Source organism: Staurois parvus, unplaced genomic scaffold, assembly GCF_062004578.1.
Source record: "Staurois parvus isolate SC_StPar_1 unplaced genomic scaffold, SC_StPar_1.0 ptg000468l, whole genome shotgun sequence".
Classification (NCBI taxonomy): Eukaryota; Metazoa; Chordata; class Amphibia; order Anura; family Ranidae; genus Staurois; species Staurois parvus.
This window is the reverse complement of record NW_028318264.1, coordinates 1519075-1538006: the sequence shown is the minus strand read 5'-3', so window position 1 is coordinate 1538006 and position 18932 is coordinate 1519075. Positions and strand designations below refer to the sequence as shown.

Below are 18932 nucleotides of genomic sequence, written 5' to 3'. Positions count from 1 at the left end.
AAGATTCTCTTTGTGAGACTCGGATCAGAAGGCACTGAAATTATTTTCCAAAAAGCACTACAAGTTTGGTATTAGGCTCCGCTTTCTTGCGTGTTTCCACAGGTTGCATTTAGGGCAGCTCATTAATTTCAATGGACTGCCCTATGTATGAGAAACCCACAAAAGATGTGCTTGACCAATTTTAAAAATGGTGTTGCACCAAAATGCATCGTACTAGGCTTTATGACATTTTTACGTTAGTTAGATTTGTGGAGGCGCCATTAAAAATTATTGGCGCTTGCTGTGAGACCGCAAAAGGGCAGTGAATTTTTGTGCATTGCGGCAAAGCATGCGGTTTGTGCATGCTCCTCATAGGTGTGAAAGACACTTTACTCCCAAATGGTCAGGTGCTACAGTGTAACCATTTTTGTCAAATAATTTTATATTTGATGATAGGACATTATAACCATATGGGGAAAAGGGATAAAAACCATCCAAAATCCCTTAAACTGAATTAGTGCAAAGCATTGTAAAGGCTTCTTAGAACTTAAAAAAAGAGGATTATTCTCATTTCAGGACCATAAGCAGGGCCATGCAAATCACTGCTCTTTGCCCCACTAGCCAGATGCACATCCAGAATCTCTGGTCTATACTGCAAATATAGCCTAATATTATAGAACCATTTATCCCAAATTGCATAGTAGTGTATGGAAACCATGACTTCTATGAAATAGAGCCTATGAAATAGGGCTTGGGACCCACAAGTGTAACCCTACATGTTGTAGTAAGGAGGGACTAAAAGTATCATAAAACCCTCTAACTAAATCTGTGCATACCACAGTAAGGCCTTCTTAGAGCATAAGCATGTCCCAAAAATAAGTAGATTTTTCCTCATTTCAGGACAGTGAGCAGAAGATGATCACTTGATGATAGTAAGAGTGCTAAGTAAGTGAGAAAGCTAAGTAAAATCTGGGTATGAAAATCCAAATGCACCTAAAACTGAAAGAATAGTTTTGCACAGTTGCTGGAAAAGAAGTCACAAAGTCACAGTTTCTTGTACTGTATATCTGAGAAAGTGTGGTGGCAATTAATCACTATGAGAGCTCCAAGATTTGGGCAATAGAATTGGCCATGTCAAGTGAGGGTGTCATGCTGCCAAAGGTATCACCCATAATGCAAAAAAAAAAAAAAAATATTGACATACCGGTGTATATATAACACCTGCTCCAGGTCAGTCCATACATAGCTAGCCCAGCAGAACTTCAGTTCAGATATAGGCTCATTCCCACCCTTCACAATATTCAAATGAAGAAAGACCTTGTTCTCACAGGGTGATTTGATCCAAGTCTCCTTCAGAGCTATGTTTTACTGGCATGGGAATGCGTAGTTGTTATGTGCATCCCCGTGTTGTTAGTCCCATAGCTTTCTTTTGGGATGCAGTGACTGAATGGACACAGCCGGTGCTCCCATTGTGACATCAAATTGCCTCATGTGAACAATGCCTTACAAGTGTTAGAGAAAGCCCGGGAGTATTTCAATCCACAAATGCCTACTCCAGACATAATTATTAGTTTTTTATGGAGCGGGCCTTCAAATACACTATTTCTAAAGTATACTATAAGTATCAGATTTTTCAAAAAGGAAATGCAACAAATCTCAAATAATATACAGTATACATGACACCACATTAAATATAAAGCTTCTCTAATATGTGCTGCCAAACCTCCACAACATAGTCAGTAACAACTGTGTATATATGTCAGTGCTTCCCTGACCCAACATGACCATGTCTATGCTAGTCATTAAAACCTGCTGTGTGGTACCTTGAATTACTGATTAATGGCAAGACATCTGAATCCATTTGTGTTTCTCCCTCTTCCTAATATTCTCAGTATGCTGCTGTGATAATGCAAAAAATCACATGATACATAGCTCTATATATAGTACAGTGCTTAGATTGCAATATAAACAACTAGACATCTGTACATCTTTTCTTAAGAGAATAAGTAAACTTTAATATTCTAAACTAAAATATTTGTTAAATATTAAGTCCAGGTATGGATATTCTATGCATAGTTACATTGGTCAGTCTTAGAACAATGTACCTATTCATATACCATACCTGGCCAATGCCAGGGGAAGCTGGAAATCACCAATGTAGACCACACTACTCCAGTGATCTCTACACCGGAGGTCAGCTGCTTAGTACGTGCACACTTTTCCGATAGAATACAAAGCGTGCTCTGATTGGACAAGGTGGAGAGGATGAATGGTGATTTCAGATATAATATATATATATATATATATATATATATATATATAGTTTATATTAGTACAAGCTGGACCAAATTTAAAAATACACATTGCATGGAATTCTTCTTTAAATATTACTTACTTAGCTTTAGAGTATAGGTATTGGAACATCTGTGTAACCATTAGGGAGTTTTACCCTCTATTTGTTCCAGTGACCCTTACTGCCAAAAGTGAAAGGAAATTCTATAATTTTTTTTTAATAAATTCTTTATTGAAGAGAGATAGACAGTCCCAAAAATGTATCAATAGCATGCATATCAAACACATGCAATAACAATGACATTGTAGGATGGGTCCCCTACCCCATCCTACAGTCTCTGCAAATAAAATGGATTTTGGGAACCCTGAAGGCAGAGCAATATATACAAACATTACCTTTACTATCAGAAACAGTCCAAAACTTTTGAAGGTCAGTACTGCAGAATATTAATCCCAAATTTTGAGTGGTCACCAGAACAGGAATAGAGGGGCAATTTTCCAATAGGGACACTACTTCTGGCATCCCTGTTGAACACCAGGGCTTTCCTCTCATTTAATGGTGTGGCTATGGGGCAGGAAGTGAAAGGAAATCTCCCCAATGGGACATGTGTGTCATTGAGGTTAGTGACAGCTTGGCAGGATGGCATCATCATCTCACCTGACCTGTGAGCTTCTACTGTACAAGCAAAACCCACTTGTGTACCTTTATCACCGCTAGGGTCATGTTTAACACAAAAGCAGCATGTCAAGGTTTGCGAGTTTTCTAACCACTTTAGGACAATAGTGGATCTAAGCCAAAATGTTACTGCCATAGCTGAGTTCAAGCCTGGGCCATCAGACTATTTGAGGTGGAGCTTTACTGCCAAGTACTCCTTTTCTGCACTCCTTTCAGCACTGCAATACATTGATAGGCTTGTAGAATCAATAAAGAAATAACTACTAAATCGATCCCTTAATAAGCCTTAATAAAGGGGCGCTGCCAATAATGCTGCAAATACAATGGCCAGGTTTTCCCTGCTTTATGGGTTTTCACCATTTTGTAATTCTTTACACTTTTTTTTTACTTAGCTAAGTGCATATTACAAATCCGTACTGGGAAAAGTTTATGTTCTAGGAAAAAAGTGAGTGACGGTCTATATATTAATTTGTTATAAAGTGGAAAAGTCAAATGAAAATAGGAAAAATTGATTGAAAGCAAGCTCATGTTTATTTCAAATGCATTTTTATTAGAAACATCATAGCCTGAATTATTTATCATCGCTTTCAGAGATAGTATATTTATTTAGATATTTTGGCTGTGTATTAAATGTATTTTATAGTACATCTTAATCAAAACAGCCCCTTTAGAAATGAAAGTGAAGGCTTACCAGGTCTAGGATGCTCTACCCTGCAGGCCTTCTTTCATTGCTGAAGGAATCCAAACAGATTTATCGCTGTATCTGATATTAAAATGACAATATCATACAGAGGTGTTTTTTTTATAAAGCTATGAGATTAGAATGATGCAAAATGAAAATTGTCAGGGTTTTCTATTTTATAACTTGCAAATATGTTTTTAGTTTCCAATTCTTTATTTTGCTAAATCCTTTAAGTAGAGTATTTTTAATACGACTATTTCTTCTCCATAAACTGGTGAGTAAAGCTAGACATAGATGGGCAGCTGTCTCTAAGAATGACGAACTCGGAGACAACTGACTATCATTTGTACTGATCTGCTCTTTCCAGGTAAATTGCCCCAACAGACATGATTGGTAAAATGAAGATTTTTGTTTGCAAGATACAGTCAGGATTGTACAACCAGTAAATCATGTTTCAATGTGTGTCTAGTTTGAGATGTTATAACCAGTGAACCTCTAGATGGAGGCTATGTTGTAACTTCACAACTTACTCTTGCACTCAGTGTATGTGCCTTTACAAGTTTTTTAAATTGCAGCAATCCTCTTCTGTGAACGTCCCCTATCATCCAACTATTTCACTCTGTCAAAGTCTTTAACGATGCAGTGCAAGTTTCTAACAATTTTCCCCTTTTTCAATGCTTTCTCTATTTTGATTTCCAAATCTATCTGCCAAAATTCTATTGTGATCCCGGCAGCACTGGAGGAAAAAGGAAGATATGTCAGTGCTTCTACTTAGCTTTAATGCCTCAAAGAAGAGAACTCCATCTACTCTAATGCTAACAGCAACATTGTCTCTGGAGGAGAAGCACCGACAGGCATTTTCCCTCCAGCATTCAAGGTTCTGTGAAGTTCTAACACTTGCATCCTTGTACCCACAAAGAGTATACTGAGGATACATGTGGGTATATGCAGCATTCCTCATAGCTGTGAACGGTGGTTTTATTTTATTGCCGATAGTTGTTGAAATAAAGTGGATGTGCTACGCAGCACAACCTATCACCTATCTGAAGGCAGTCACATGAGTGCATTAAAAAATTAGCCTGGGTTCACACTTGTGAGATGCGGCATACCGCATTAGATTCGCACAGGAACCGCACCGCATTCCCGTGCAAATCAAATGCGCATTCTGTGCAGTGCGATTTGAGCCATACATATTGTATGGCTCAAATTGCACCGCATCTACACCAAAAAGGTGCAGGACCCTTTTTTTGGTCCGCAGTAGAATCAGATTGCATGGGTATTCACACCTATGCGATCCGATTCTGCTCATCGCACCGCATTTTGCGGACCGATTTTCGGGGCGTTGTTAACATATACATGAATAGGGTGTGATTGTGATGCGGTGTGGAATTTGCACAGAAACCGCTTTGAATGCTGCACCGCATCAGTGTGAACCCAAGCTTAATGTAATACAAGGCACAATGCATTTTATGTGCATTTGTGTGCTTTTTTAAATATTTTTTCCATCCTTCATGTAATGTCCATTCTGAAATCAAGGATATGTGATTGAAATCACTCTAAATAAAATCTGTATTGCATTTTGTATGCTTTACCATTGACTATAATGTAAAGGCTGTTTTTAAAAAAATCACACAAAGTGTAGAAAGCAGGAGTTTACAGAAATGCAGCACACTGTTCTGTAATGCAACCCATTGATTTGACGAGCCTCATAGACCATAATAAAAACTATTTTCTTTGCGCTTTTGAGGTGCTGTGACTGTACATTTTTATGCAGGTGTAATGTGATGATATGAGCATGCTGTGAGGGCCTGTGTTGACAAGCTTTTGACCTGTGTTAATGGGCAAATGTAGTTTGCTTTTGACATTAGTTGGAAGAACTTCTTCTGAGATCATTCAAATTGCATTAGCAGGAGAATTTGCTTTTCAGTAAGTCTAATCCTGTTCTGTATTTGACCTGCTTCCTAAGGCTCAGTACACACTGCTGCAATCCCATAGTCCCCTGACTTGCTGCAACCCCATAGTCCCGTGACTTGCTGCAACCCCAAAGTCCCGTGACTTGCTGCAACCCCATAGTCCCGTGACTTGTTGCAACCCCATAGTCCCGTGACTTGCTGCAATCCCATAGTCCCCTGACTTGCTGCAACCCCATAGTCCCGTGACTTGCTTGTGACTTTCATGTGACTTAACCAAGTCCAGTCCGGACACTTTCACCCCCTTCCTGACCAGGGCAATTTTCAGCTTTCAGCGCTATCACACTTTGAATGACATATGCGCGGTCATGCAACACTGTACCCATATGAATTTTTTACCATTTTTTTGAGAGAGATAAAACTTTATTTTGGTGGTATTTATTCACCGCTTGGATTTTTATTTTTTTTGCTATGTAAATGAAAATGTCCAAAAATTTTGAAAAAAGTGTTTTTCTTATAAAATGTTGCAAATAAATAATATTTCATCATAAATCTTGGCCAAAATTTATTTCGTTATCTTTTTAGTAAAAAAAAAAATAAGCCATATTAGTTTATAACCAAAAATTATAATTTTTAAACATATTTTTTACATTTTTATTTTTTTTTTTATATTTTATTTTTATTTGTTACATACTGTCACCCTAGCAGTACACCATGGTGACACTGTACTACTTTTGGGGGGTGATGAAGATTTTTTTTTTTTTACACTGATTGCTTTTACACCCATATAGGATGTAAAAGCAATCATTTCTCTTTCTTTCTGTCTGCATTCTTGCAGCCATTGAGAACTACTGAGTGAGCTGTGATTGGTCACAGCTTGTCACATGGTACAAGGCTGTTGTGAATAGCCTTGTACCATGTGACCTCTGTGATCATTCACAGATTTCACACGTAGTAAGCAATGATGTCAGAAGTGACATCTTGCATACTACTTTGCATGTGAACACTGATTGGCCAATCAGTGATCACATGATCGGGACCTCGTACAGAGGTCCCGTCCGACGATCGGTGCTGCGCGCTCCCGGGGAGTGTGCACAAGCAGGGTGCGGGGAGGCCATTTATATACAGCCACCTGACCCTGCAGTGCCACCGTCTGGCCTTTATATACAACGGCCAGTTGGGAAGTGGTTGAGGAGTTTATGGCTCTCAAGTCACATGAAAGTCACATCATAGTAGTATAGTTTTTAAAATGATTGGAACAGCCACAATTGAAATAAATGGGTTTTCAACTGTAATGCAACTTTGTGTCGCAAGTCACATGCAAAGTTGCAGCACTGCGATCTGAGGTTAAGACTTGTATAGGGAGAGAAGCAGTTCAAACACAAAAGCCCATGATCTCTGTTCAAATCTCAAAATGCAACATTATATCTGAAATAATGGTAGTGATAAGTTTTCTTCATTTTAAGTGCATAACTGCAAGCAGTGGACAATAAAACATCTAAATTTAATGAAGCAGCCCCTGAAATATATGCAGTAGGTTCATATGCACTGTGTATTCTAAATTACAAATACATATTGCAGCATATACACACTATAAAAACATTGTAAGCTATACAAAGGCGACATATAGCCTGCTAAAATTGTCCATGTCAAAAATGAAATATGGATGATTTTACCATACATTTTTATTCCACTAAATAAATGTGAACGCTGTATATTTTGTGCATGTTGTCTTGGAATGATGGACTGTTCAGAGCAGCAGTGAGATGTGAACAGTGATTACTTCTAAAGAAGCTTGCATTGTGGATTATACCCTTTAAACTCCATAGCTGCAGGTACAGATCTCAAAATCTGACAACCATGAAACTGGAACGAGGTGTCCAAGCAGGAAGAGAGGTGGAAGAGGCACTGATGCATGAAGATGGTGTTGCTGAGAATATATATATATATATATACATACATACATACATACATACTCAAATATTAGACCAATACTTAGTATAAATAAGGAACCTCAGTAAAAGATGTTTTTTTTTTTTTTTTCCCGAAAAAACCTTCTGAAACCTTCTGTCTATAAATATCATGGCATAAACTGATAAAAACATTATAATCACATTCACCAACTATAAATTTAGTTTATAAATTACTTAGTGGCACACTCGCTAATATTGTAAAAAAATGCAAATGAAAATAAAATCCTGAAACATTTGCAAAACTAGATATAAAAAAACCAGCAAGATCCAAAACCAATATTAACATACATGTCAATTCTGTATTTCCTATTCCTGATATATAACTATGGTTGATTTACTAAAGCTGGAGAGTGCAAAACGGCACCAGATTTTGCACTCTCCAGTTTTAGTAAATCAACCCCTATCCTGTTCTCTTAGCAGTGCTTCCTTTGCGTGAAATTCCTGGTGATACTGCCAGTCCCCCTGCTTTCCTCTTTCAAACTGACCACTCCAGGGCATAGAAGAACATCTATCCCAGTGTGATCAAATTTCTTATTTGCATTCTACTTGGAAACAGAGCCTGCCTGTGCTCCAGTGATCAGACTTGTGCTGCACAGCTAATTATGAGGAAGATCATGCTGACACCCCCCCCCCCCCCCCCCCGCAGTCTCCATCCCTACCTCTCTATGCCCCTTAAGCAGCTAAGAACAACAGTGAAGTTTGGAGGTGGGACAGTATGGTGTGGGGCTGTTTTTCAGCATATGGTACTGGCAAACTTCATATTGTTGAAGGAAGGATGAATGGAAAAATGTACCAGGACATTCTTGATAAAAATCTGCTGCCATCCACCAAGATGATGACGATGAAATGAAAGTGGACATTTCAGCAAGACAATGATCCCAAACACAAAGCCAAGGAAACTCTGAATTGGTTTCAAAGAAAGAAAATACATCTGCTAGAATGGCCCAGCCATTCACCTAACTTGAATCCAATAGAAAATCTATGGAAAGAACTAAAGATCAGAGGTCATAGAAGAGGCCCTTGGAACCTTCAAGATTTGAAGACTGTTTGTGTGGAAGAATGTGCCAAAATCACACCTGAGCAATGCATGTGACTAGCTTCTCCCTACAGGGGGTGTTTTTGAAGCTGTCTTACCAACAAAGGATTTTGTATGAAGTATTAAAAAGATTTCAGTTAGCATGTTCAATACTTTTTCCCTGTGTCATTCCATTTTATTAAACATAACTTAATTTCTGAACTTATTTGTTTTGGTTTCTTCATATGTATGGATATAGTTTTTACCGATATGTGATGAAATTTTCATTTCAATTGTCAATAGCACCTTCAGAAATATATTTTCCGAGAAAAATGGTGACGTGTGCAATACTTGTTTTATCCGCTGTGTCGTGTGTGTGTGTGTGTGTGTATATATATATATATATATATATATATATATAATTTACCTCGTATACACACACAAACCTTTTGCATTTTAAACTGAATTGGCTGTTTTTAAGGTGAGGGTTCACATATATTTTATATTCTCAACCTACCTAACAATACTATATTTTATAAAGACCATATCCAAAAATGAGCAAGGCAAAGGCACAATGCACTAGTATATATTGCATATTAGCACATTATGAAAGACTTACCTTAAAATGAATCCCTCCAGTAGCGTGCTGTCACTGCTGCCAAGTCTTCCATCTTCACCCGGTCTTCCTTCTGGTTGTCCAGGCTGCGGTCACTTAATTGGCCGAGCCACATGCACAGGAGTCTCATCCGTGGCACACAGCTCTGAAGGAATGGCACGGGTAAGCCGTTCCTTCAGAGTACATGCGCTGGTGATGTCATAGGCTGCAGCTTGCTAGAATATCGCTATATATTTATTTTACCTACAGGTAAGCTTTATTATACCCTTACCTGTAGGTAAAAGTAATAAATGAGAGTTTACTACCATTTTAAGAGGATCACCTATTGTCTGTCTGTATGCTTAATTTAGGAAATCCTAGGGATATGTATAAACCTTTATAAATAAGTGTATTTTATAATGGTAACAACAGCAGAACACGGATGTGCAATGTGTGCCACTAAATCCCATTTTAGTCCCCATTGGGAGTCTGTGTGAAAGGGTGATAAGGCAACAGAACAACTGGGAGACTAAACAAGGGCATTCATAGCAGGATCACCGGATATTTTTTAACTAAAGCTGCAGATAAAAATGACTTTAGTAATTGGGACTACATATACTTTAAGTGGTCTGAGACCGTAACTGACATCCATTTCTGGTTAAAGCCAAATGTAATCTAGTTTTGTAGAGAGATGTTAAAGGGAAGAGTGCCCGTGGCAAATATCTTGGCTTGCAAATTTTATGGACAGTAATGTCAGCACAATCAGAATCATGCTTCTAATTCTGCTATAAATAGAAGATGATGATGACATTAATGCACACAACACTGATGAGGGTTATGAAGTGTTGCATCCATGAATGTTGCAAGCCAACAGAGACAAAAAAAAAAATCATCTATAAAATTCCAAATCCATGTTTTTTTAAGGCAAATAAGTCATCCATTTACGTAGGGATTATAATGTGTTTGTGATATATTTGAAGTGATGATGCATTTTTAAATCAAGTTTTGTTTTTAAAAGCAAGGCAATTTCATTAACCTTTCAAAAGGATTGGTGAAAGCACTTATCAAAATATGCATGTACCGCACTTTCCATATAATTTTGATGTTGTTCCATTGTACCTATTAGATTTTGGAAGGCAATTTGAAAGCACATTATTAAAAAAAAAAAAAAATCAAACTAGTGCACCCCTACACTGCTAGATCCTATAAAACCATAACTGCTTTAAACTCATAATCCAAATGTATCTGGGCCACAATATATCTCATAATCTCATGTCTTAAAATGTGAATTATTTTATAGTGATGTTCTCAGTGGAATCATACTGTACAATATTGCAGCTCCCTGCTCAGATGGCAGATATTTGCAAGTAATGCCTCTATGACCAGTCAGGGAATTTTTTTTTTCTTGTCTCCGTAGAGGTGGTGGTAGTGTTCTGTCCCACATTCTAAGCATGGCACAGCACTGCCCCACTTCCCAATCACTGCTTTTCCACTCCCTTTTTTAAAAATGAACTAAGCAAAAAAAAAAAAAAAACCCTTGCAATGGGGTTGCCTCCATGTTGTTTATTTATTCCTAGGGTACCAGGAAAAAGGTAGTTTTACTTACCTGCTCCCTCACTCCTTTGGCAGTCAGCGTTTATTTCCTCATCCAGGTACTCAAGTTTGTGGGCAGTCCCTCAGTGTCCTCATGTATAATTTTGTGAATGCCCTGCATCAATTACTTGATGATGTTATAGTGCCTGCGATATTTGGAAGAGCCTTAAGCTGGGTATACACATATTAAAATTCAGCTGGTTCAGCAGGAATTTCAATCCATGTGTACCTCATTCCGTTGAACAGATGTTGAATGTTAGGCTGGCCTCTGTGGAACAGTCCTGCTGGAAAACCAGCATTTGATCAGCTTCTGCATTGCTGATCAGAGTATTGTGAAGGGGGAAGTCCCGGCTGTCAGGAAACAACAGCACAGCAGAAGAGTTCCCTGCATCCACATGGCTTGTTTGGATGTAGGAATCTGTGAGGTTTTTTTTTATTCGACCCACTGATTGAACAAAAAAAAAACTCAACATGTATTCCAAGCTTTAGAAAAGTGGTTTCCAGAAGCGATCTTTTACAATACCAATTTACCATGCAAAACACAGATTAGCCACTTCAAAAATAAATCAGAGCTCACATTGTAATATAATAGAAAGAGCTGCTAAAGAAACAGTGCTGACTTAACAATAAAGGGGCAAAAAAGGGCATTCTTGATGATACCTAGACTACAGATGAGCAAATGTTGAATATGTGGGAAACAAATGGCCAATTATTAAAATCCTGACCTGACAGTGACTATTAGTATCAGTGTGTCATCCAAGCCAAAGTAACACCATCAATCCTTGTCAAATACACGGAAGCTGCAAAACACTGTCCATGTAGTCCTGTCACAAATAATACAGTACACAGAGCCAGTTTAACAAGCGCAGTCATGTCATGCAGGCATGGGGTATAGGCAGTTCAATGTAGGGCCTAAAGTTGGCCATACATAGAAATTTGACCAGTTCAGCAATGCCCATTTTAAATCCATGTATGGGCACCCTGGTTGTACAGAAGTCTGATACACCAGTCTGACGTGCTTTTCCCAATCGATCAGTGCCTCCGGCTATAGCTGATGACACTGATGATTGTATTCTGATGGCGGAAAGGCTCCCCGCCATCGGAAAACAATAGCATAGTGGGAGGATTCCCCCTTCCACATCAAATGTATGGATGGGGAATTGGATCTTTTTTTTTTCATTCAACCTGCTGGTTGAATGAAAATTATTGATAGATGTTTGGGCTGCCCAAGTCCCTTCTTACCACTTCTACTGGACTGTTACTGTGCACCTCATACAAATGTCCAGTCCCACTGGCTTCTTCCTATGGCATCCTACTGTGATTTTTTTTTTAATTCCTTATAATACTGGTGGCTTCAGTTCCTGGTAGCAACTCTTTCTTATTGGCAGGAGGAAGGTGGGCTGACAATTCTATTAAACTTTACTTTAGGAAACACTGGCCTACTGCAACTTGAATCCACTCGCTCTCCCCGGTACACTTCCTGTGTTCATATCCAGCGCTACCCACTTTGCATAGCTGCTGTTTGCATCCCATTGGCTGGCCAGCTTTGAACTGAGCACTGACCGAGCTGGGGGCATTGCCGAGAGGTATCAATACTGAGTACCTGCAAATTACGACAGATCAAAAGCCCTGTATAAGGTGTTTATTGTATTATAGAGATGCTTGAAAACTTCTTCAAAACAGATTTATTAGTTAAGTAGATGCTATTATTTTTAAGCTTACTTACCGACATGATACTTTCTGGGTTGAATAGCTGAATTCGCATGTACCATGTACACAGTATCCTACATAGTTTTCAGAACATGGCATGTAATTACCCATGTAGTCATCTTCCCTCTGATCACTGGAATCTAGAATGAAAAACACATTTGATTTTAATGACAAAATGGTATCACATTGACATCCTGTCACTTCCAGACCAGAGGCAAGGAAACATTACTGCACCAGGCTAGAGAGAATAGGAGGTTTTATGTGCAGCGTTGCTTGCAAAATGCAATGATTTTTCCCAGTTGTCATACATTTGCCTATTGCAGCATCAATTAGTTGATCAGGCATTTTCAAACTGAACAGTCTCTCTCCAGCACAGCAGTCACTCCCAATGGACAACCTTTCAGACTTTAGACTCCTTTGAACAGGACAATAACCAACGCTTTCCAACACGGCAGTCTTGCTCTGATAACCGCTCTAACAGGGAAGTCTCTCTGTTACATAGCAGTCTCTATCAGAGCAGGAACTCTTCTTTTAGCAGGACAGGTTTACTCTAAGGAAAAAATATTTTCCTAAGGAAGTCTGTTTATTCCTCAGAGATAGTCTGATATTGCAGTTTCTCTGGGTTATTAGTTTTGGGTGGCTTATCCTCAGGAGAACCTACTGGGGAGAATTAAATACTGTCACATGTAGAAAAGTGCTCCAGTTTCTAAAATGAATATATTCCTATGCAATCTAAACCAAATTAATAAACTTAGAGCCAGTAGATTGTTAATTTTTACCATAGGGAAATATGCAGAATAGAAACTTAGAAAAAGAAATATGATGTGAAAAAGGTGTTTGGGTGGAAGGTAGTAATAATAAATAAATATATTGCACCAAATATTTGTTTGTGGCACATAAATAGCATTTTGCCACAAAGGATGACATACAAATCTATGTGTTATTTGCAGACAAAAATAAATAACTGGTACTAAATGTTGTGCATATTTTTCAAAAGTGTTGCAAATTTAAAATACTGACCAAATGAAGGTTAGAGATATAAATGCATGCATAAAATACAGGCATTTGTGAAAGAAGAGAAAATCTTGAGCATCTGACAATGTAAAACTTTGGACAACACAGTACAGTTTTACAATATTTTGCGCTTATTATTAAATTAATCCCTCAACTTCTCATTTCTGTACACCAGTTTACATATGGTGTACTATTTAGAAGCCTTTCTACTACAGACATGACATGGGTGGCTTTTGTTAATTTTGCACAAAATGCACAACACTTTTAGAAATTGATGTACTAGTCAAACTACCTAATTTGGTGCACAAGGCATGACCATTCACTCAATTAGACTTATTGGTTTATTAATTTGGCGCACATAATTCCATCCTTGTCTGTGTGCATAAATTCTGGCGCATACACAAACGTTATTTCCCCCCCTTATGTGTAGGAAAAAAAAGTGACTAGCATACTACATGAGCAACCACACATATTTTAGTTAATAACATACTGTACTGTGTATTTCGGTACAGTGATCTATATGACATAAGATCTTGTCATCAAACTTTGATACTTTTGAAGCTGATAAAGTAAATACAAAGAATATGTCAGGGGTCATTAGATGAAGATGTTCTCGTTATAGGATATTACCATTTACATGTGGACAGGGGTGGACTGACAACTCATGGGGCCCCTGGGCAATAGAGGATCATGGGGCCTCTGTGTCCTTGCCCAAACTCAAAAAAGCCTAAGAAAAAGGTACCAGGGGCATCTCATGGGGCCCCCTACTGACCCCGGGCCCTCGGGCAGTGCCCGAGTTTCTAAATGGTCAGTCTGCTCCTGCATGTGGATTTTAGCGGAGTAACATAGTCTTTTGTCTCTCTATATCATCTAGTGTGTACCAAGTATACTATTAATTTTACACACAACTGTAGTCACCAGGGAAGAACATGCAGAATGCATATCAAATCTGCTAACTGGAATATTGCACCACATCCCTAAAGTTTCAATTGACACCCTAGAAGATGACCATAGAACATTTCAGGCAATACCAATAACTATACAAACATCCTTTTTTATTATAACCAGTTTTCATATCAAAATAATATATAAATACAAAGTAAACTGATTCCATTGATAACCCCAAGAAGAAAAAGGGGGATGGTGAGTATAGGGATACCATGTAATGTTTTAATCTCCTCTTTTGGGTTACCTATGGCTGCACAAATCATCACAACGTATAAGCCACAGCTAGATCAATGGTGGTATACAGTATAACAATTAGGAAAATTAGCCAATACCTTTACCCTCCGGGCGGTACTGTAAACCATCATCTTTCTTTCCAGCTGGGATTGTGTCATCAGTTGCTGAACAAAGAACAGAAGTGTAAGTGCCGGTCATATCAAGAAACCTCTTTGTGATCTATCAAATTAGAATGTTAAATTGTCTGGAAATGCAATATAAGCAGATGTAGTAAAAAGGCTCAATGACACTGCATGCACACTCAGAGTACTATAAAGGCTTGACAATTGCTACTTCCCTCTTCAGCAGCTGAAATTACACATGTCCTGTCTCTGGGGAATAAGAGGAATAACATTTTGCAAAAATTAGATTTCTTATGTGTATTTTAATGTTAATGTTAAGCATAAAGATATAACTGAGCTTGGATCCAATCTGAACAAGACTGGTGTTCTGTTAAGATGAAAGACTCAAAAGAAAAAAGCATGCACTGGTATTACTTTTTAAATCAATCATTCATTGATTCAAAAAAAAAGAAAGAAAAAAACCCCCAAAAACATAGAATACTTGTTCAAACTGACAAGCAGTACCATGGCTTCTCAAATCAGAAGGTGTCCTCAGCAGATCACATTTCCCAAAAATGACACCCCAGGATTCTGTTTTCCCAAATTAAGCATGAATGGGACCCATCAAGTGCCACTCTTTGATAAGCATAATCTTTTGAGAGGGTCTGATTTGCTAAAGTTAAAGTGATTGTAAACCTCAGACATGAAATATAAAGAAAGCATATCCCTCCATAGTGTGCGCTTGTCTCAATTAAGAGCACCATGTGTTATTTCTTTCTGCTGCTTTGTTTCTCTTCTATCAACATTAATCACTTCTTCTGACAGTTTTTCTTGACACCACAAGAAAAATGGTGACAGGGAAGGGTCCTCCAATAGATTGACACCCTCAGATCTGCTGGGTGCTCCTACCCTCCAATCAGCTCTCAGAGCTCTCCTCACTGATGTAACTTCAGACCTCCACCCCCTGCTTTTCAGAGCTGAGAGGTCATGTGCAAATTCTGCACTTTGAATGGATCTAGGGGAAAGTCGGGCTTAGATATAGAGATACAACTTATGTAGAAGGATTTGTTTCTTCTCTGTATATTAGCCACTTCACTGGGTACAAATTAAGGGTTTACAACAACAACCACTTGGCAACCGCACTATAGTCAAAAGATGGCTACAGCACGGTTGTCCAGTTCTGGGAGGGCGTCATATGACGTCCTCCCAGAACGGGCCCTCCCGCGCGCCCCCAGCAGCACGCACCCGGCGATCTCCATGATGGACACAGCTGATCACGTGATGTGGTAAAAGGCCAATCACAGCAGCCTTTTACCACATGATCAGTTGTGTCCAATGACACAGCAGATCACTGGGTAAATGCAGTTTCCAGTTATCGGCTGCACTTTATTCAGCGAAATGCCCCAAGAACAAGCAGGAACTGAAGACAGTTGCAGTAGAGGCCTGGCAGAGCATCACCAGGAATGAAACCCAGCGTCTGGTGATGTCTATGTGTTCCAGACTTCAGGATGTAATTGACTGCAAAGGATTTGCAACCAAGTATTAAAAAGTGAAAGTTTGATTTATGATTATTATTCTGCAGACTGTCAGCTTTAATTTGAGGGTATTTACATCCAAGTCTGGTGAACGGTGTAGGAATTACAACAGTTTGCATATGTGCCTCCCACTTGTTAAGGGACCAAAAGTAATAGGGCAGAATAATAATCATAAATCAAACTTTCACTTTTTAATACTTGGTTGCAAATCCTTTGCAGTCAATTACAGCCTGAAGTCTGGAACGAACAGACATCACCAGACGCTGGGTTTCATCCCTGGTGATGCTCTGCCAGGCCTCTACTGCAACTGTCTTCAGTTCCTGCTTGTTCTTGGGGCATTTTCCCTTCAGTTTTGTCTTCAGCAAGTGAAATGCATGCTCAATCGGATTCAGGTCAGGTGATGGACTTGGCCATTGCATAACATTCCACTTCTTTCCCTTAAAAAACTCTTTGGTTGCTTTTGCAGTATGCTTTGGGTCATTGTCCATCTGCACTGTGAAGCGGCGTCCAATGAGTTGTGAAGCATTTGGCTGAATATGAGCAGATAATATTGCCCGAAACACTTCAGAATTCATCCTGCTGCTTTTTGTCAGCAGTCACATCATCAATAAATACAAGAGAACCAGTTCCATTGGCAGCCATGCATGCCCACGCCATGACACTACCACCACCATGCTTCACTGATGAGGTGGTGTGCTTAGGATCATGAACAGTTCCTTTCCTTCTCCATACTCTTCTCTTCCCATCACTCTGGTACAAGTTGATGTCGGTCTCATCTGTCCATAGGATGTTGTTCCAGAACTGTGAAGGCTTTTTTAGATGTCGTTTGGCAAACTCTAATCTGGCCTTCCTGTTTTTGTGGCTCACCAATGGTTTACATCTTGTGGTGAACCCTCTGTATTCACTCTGGTGAAGTCTTCTCTTGATTGCTGACTTTGACACACGTACACCTACCTCCTGGAGAGTGTTCTTGATCTGGCCAACTGTTGTGAAGGGTGTTTTCTTCACCAGGGAAAGAATTATTCGGTCATCCACCACAGTTGTTTTCCGTGGTCTTCCGGGTCTTTTGGTGTTGCTGAGCTCACCGGTGCATTCCTTCTTTTTAAGAATGTTCCAAACAGTTGTTTTGGACACGCCTAATGATTTTGCTATCTCTCTGATGGGTTTGTTTTGTTTTTTCAGCCTAATGATGGCTTGCTTCACTGATAGTGACATCTCTTTGGATCTCATCTTGAGAGTTGACAGCAACAGATTCCAAATGCAAATAGCACACTTGAAATGAACTCTGGACCTTTTATCTGCTCATTGTAATTGGGATAATGAGGGAATAACACACACCTGGCCATGGAACAGCTGAGAAGCCCACTGTCCCATTACTTTTGGTCCCTTAACAAGTGGGAGGCACATATGCAAACTGTTGTAATTCCTACACCGTTCACCTGATTTGGTTGTAAATACCCTCAAATTAAAGCTGACAGTCTGCAGTTAAAGTACATCTTGTTTGTTTCATTTCAAATCCATTGTGGTGGTGTATAGAGCCAAAAATGTCAGAATTGTGTCGATGTCCCAATATTTATGGACCTGACTGTATCTAAAAAGTTCACAACACAAGCATGCTTATAATCTTCATGGTGATCCATTTTCTTTATTCATGCCCAGTGTATTCCAAAGACAATACAATTTCCATTTGAATGGAGTGCTGTTTTAAATATACAGGTAGCTAATAATGGTCTGTTTTTCCCCATGAATGAAAACACAGTAAAATATATGTTTTCCTTGAAAATGTGATACTTTTTTTAGATTTAATATGCTATTCTCTGTTTCCTTTCAAAGAAAGCTATATTATGATTGCACTATACAGTGCACACACTTGACTAAAGCTGGTTGCACTCCTGTTGACATTTTACTTTTTATAGCAGTACTTAAAATAATATGCACAAAAAAATGAATAAAATAGTAGATTTTGTGAACTCTAATTTCACATTACAGAACATCTAAACATGTAATTTTACTTTCAAAGCCTTGTATGACTATGCTGTAGTCTTACAGTTTACGTGCAAAGAATTTACTACATTTTATCATGTACTTTACATTATGCTTAAACATCAAAACAATAAATAACTCTCTTCATATGCTAACATTCCATTGTTATAAACAGCTACAGGATGTCTTCATCCCTTTGAAATCCAACCTGTGCACACAGGACCTGTTTTGAAAAACAAAACATAATCCATAGGACAATGCTCAATACATCTGAAATTGGTTCAGGCCCAAACTGAGCTTATCATACTAAAGGCAAGTCTACCTGTACAGCTTCCAAGGTGTTTGACGTCGATCTGCTCTTGTTTCAGGCAGGATGCCTCTCGAACCATACATGGGTTAGAGTAGGAGTTTCCATCAGAGGCACAGACCGGGTTAAAATTATGTCCGCTGCAGTCTATATTACACACGCACCTATTGGGGATAAAAAAAATGCAAAAAATTGTATAGTGCTGGAAAAAAAAAGATCAATGTAACAGAAACGGGACACTAGGATGCTTTTGTACCGGATAAACATTCTACTTTCAAGCATAGCTTAAAGTCAATTATTTTCAACTTTCAAATCTTTTCTTGTTTGGTGTACCTTTTTATGATTATGTTATAAACAGATGTATTGTTCCTCCCTCTGGTGGCTT

General features: G+C 38.7%; 1 protein-coding gene across 2 annotated transcripts in view; it reads right to left on the bottom strand.

Moving 5' to 3' along the window:
- TMEFF1 (transmembrane protein with EGF like and two follistatin like domains 1) overlaps positions 1 to 18932 on the bottom strand; it is a 295872-nt gene that overhangs the window by 9785 nt on the left and 267155 nt on the right. The window contains exons 6-8 of one of the 2 annotated variants that reach the window (XM_089689043.1): positions 18563 to 18711; positions 14720 to 14785; positions 12442 to 12565 (exon numbers count right to left, since the gene is read on the bottom strand). In XM_089689043.1, the coding sequence (XP_089545169.1) occupies positions 12442 to 12565; positions 14720 to 14785; positions 18563 to 18711 (339 nt within the window). The remainder of the gene's footprint in view (positions 1 to 12441; positions 12566 to 14719; positions 14786 to 18562; positions 18712 to 18932) is intronic. The other variant, XM_089689044.1, reaches the window with a different exon arrangement.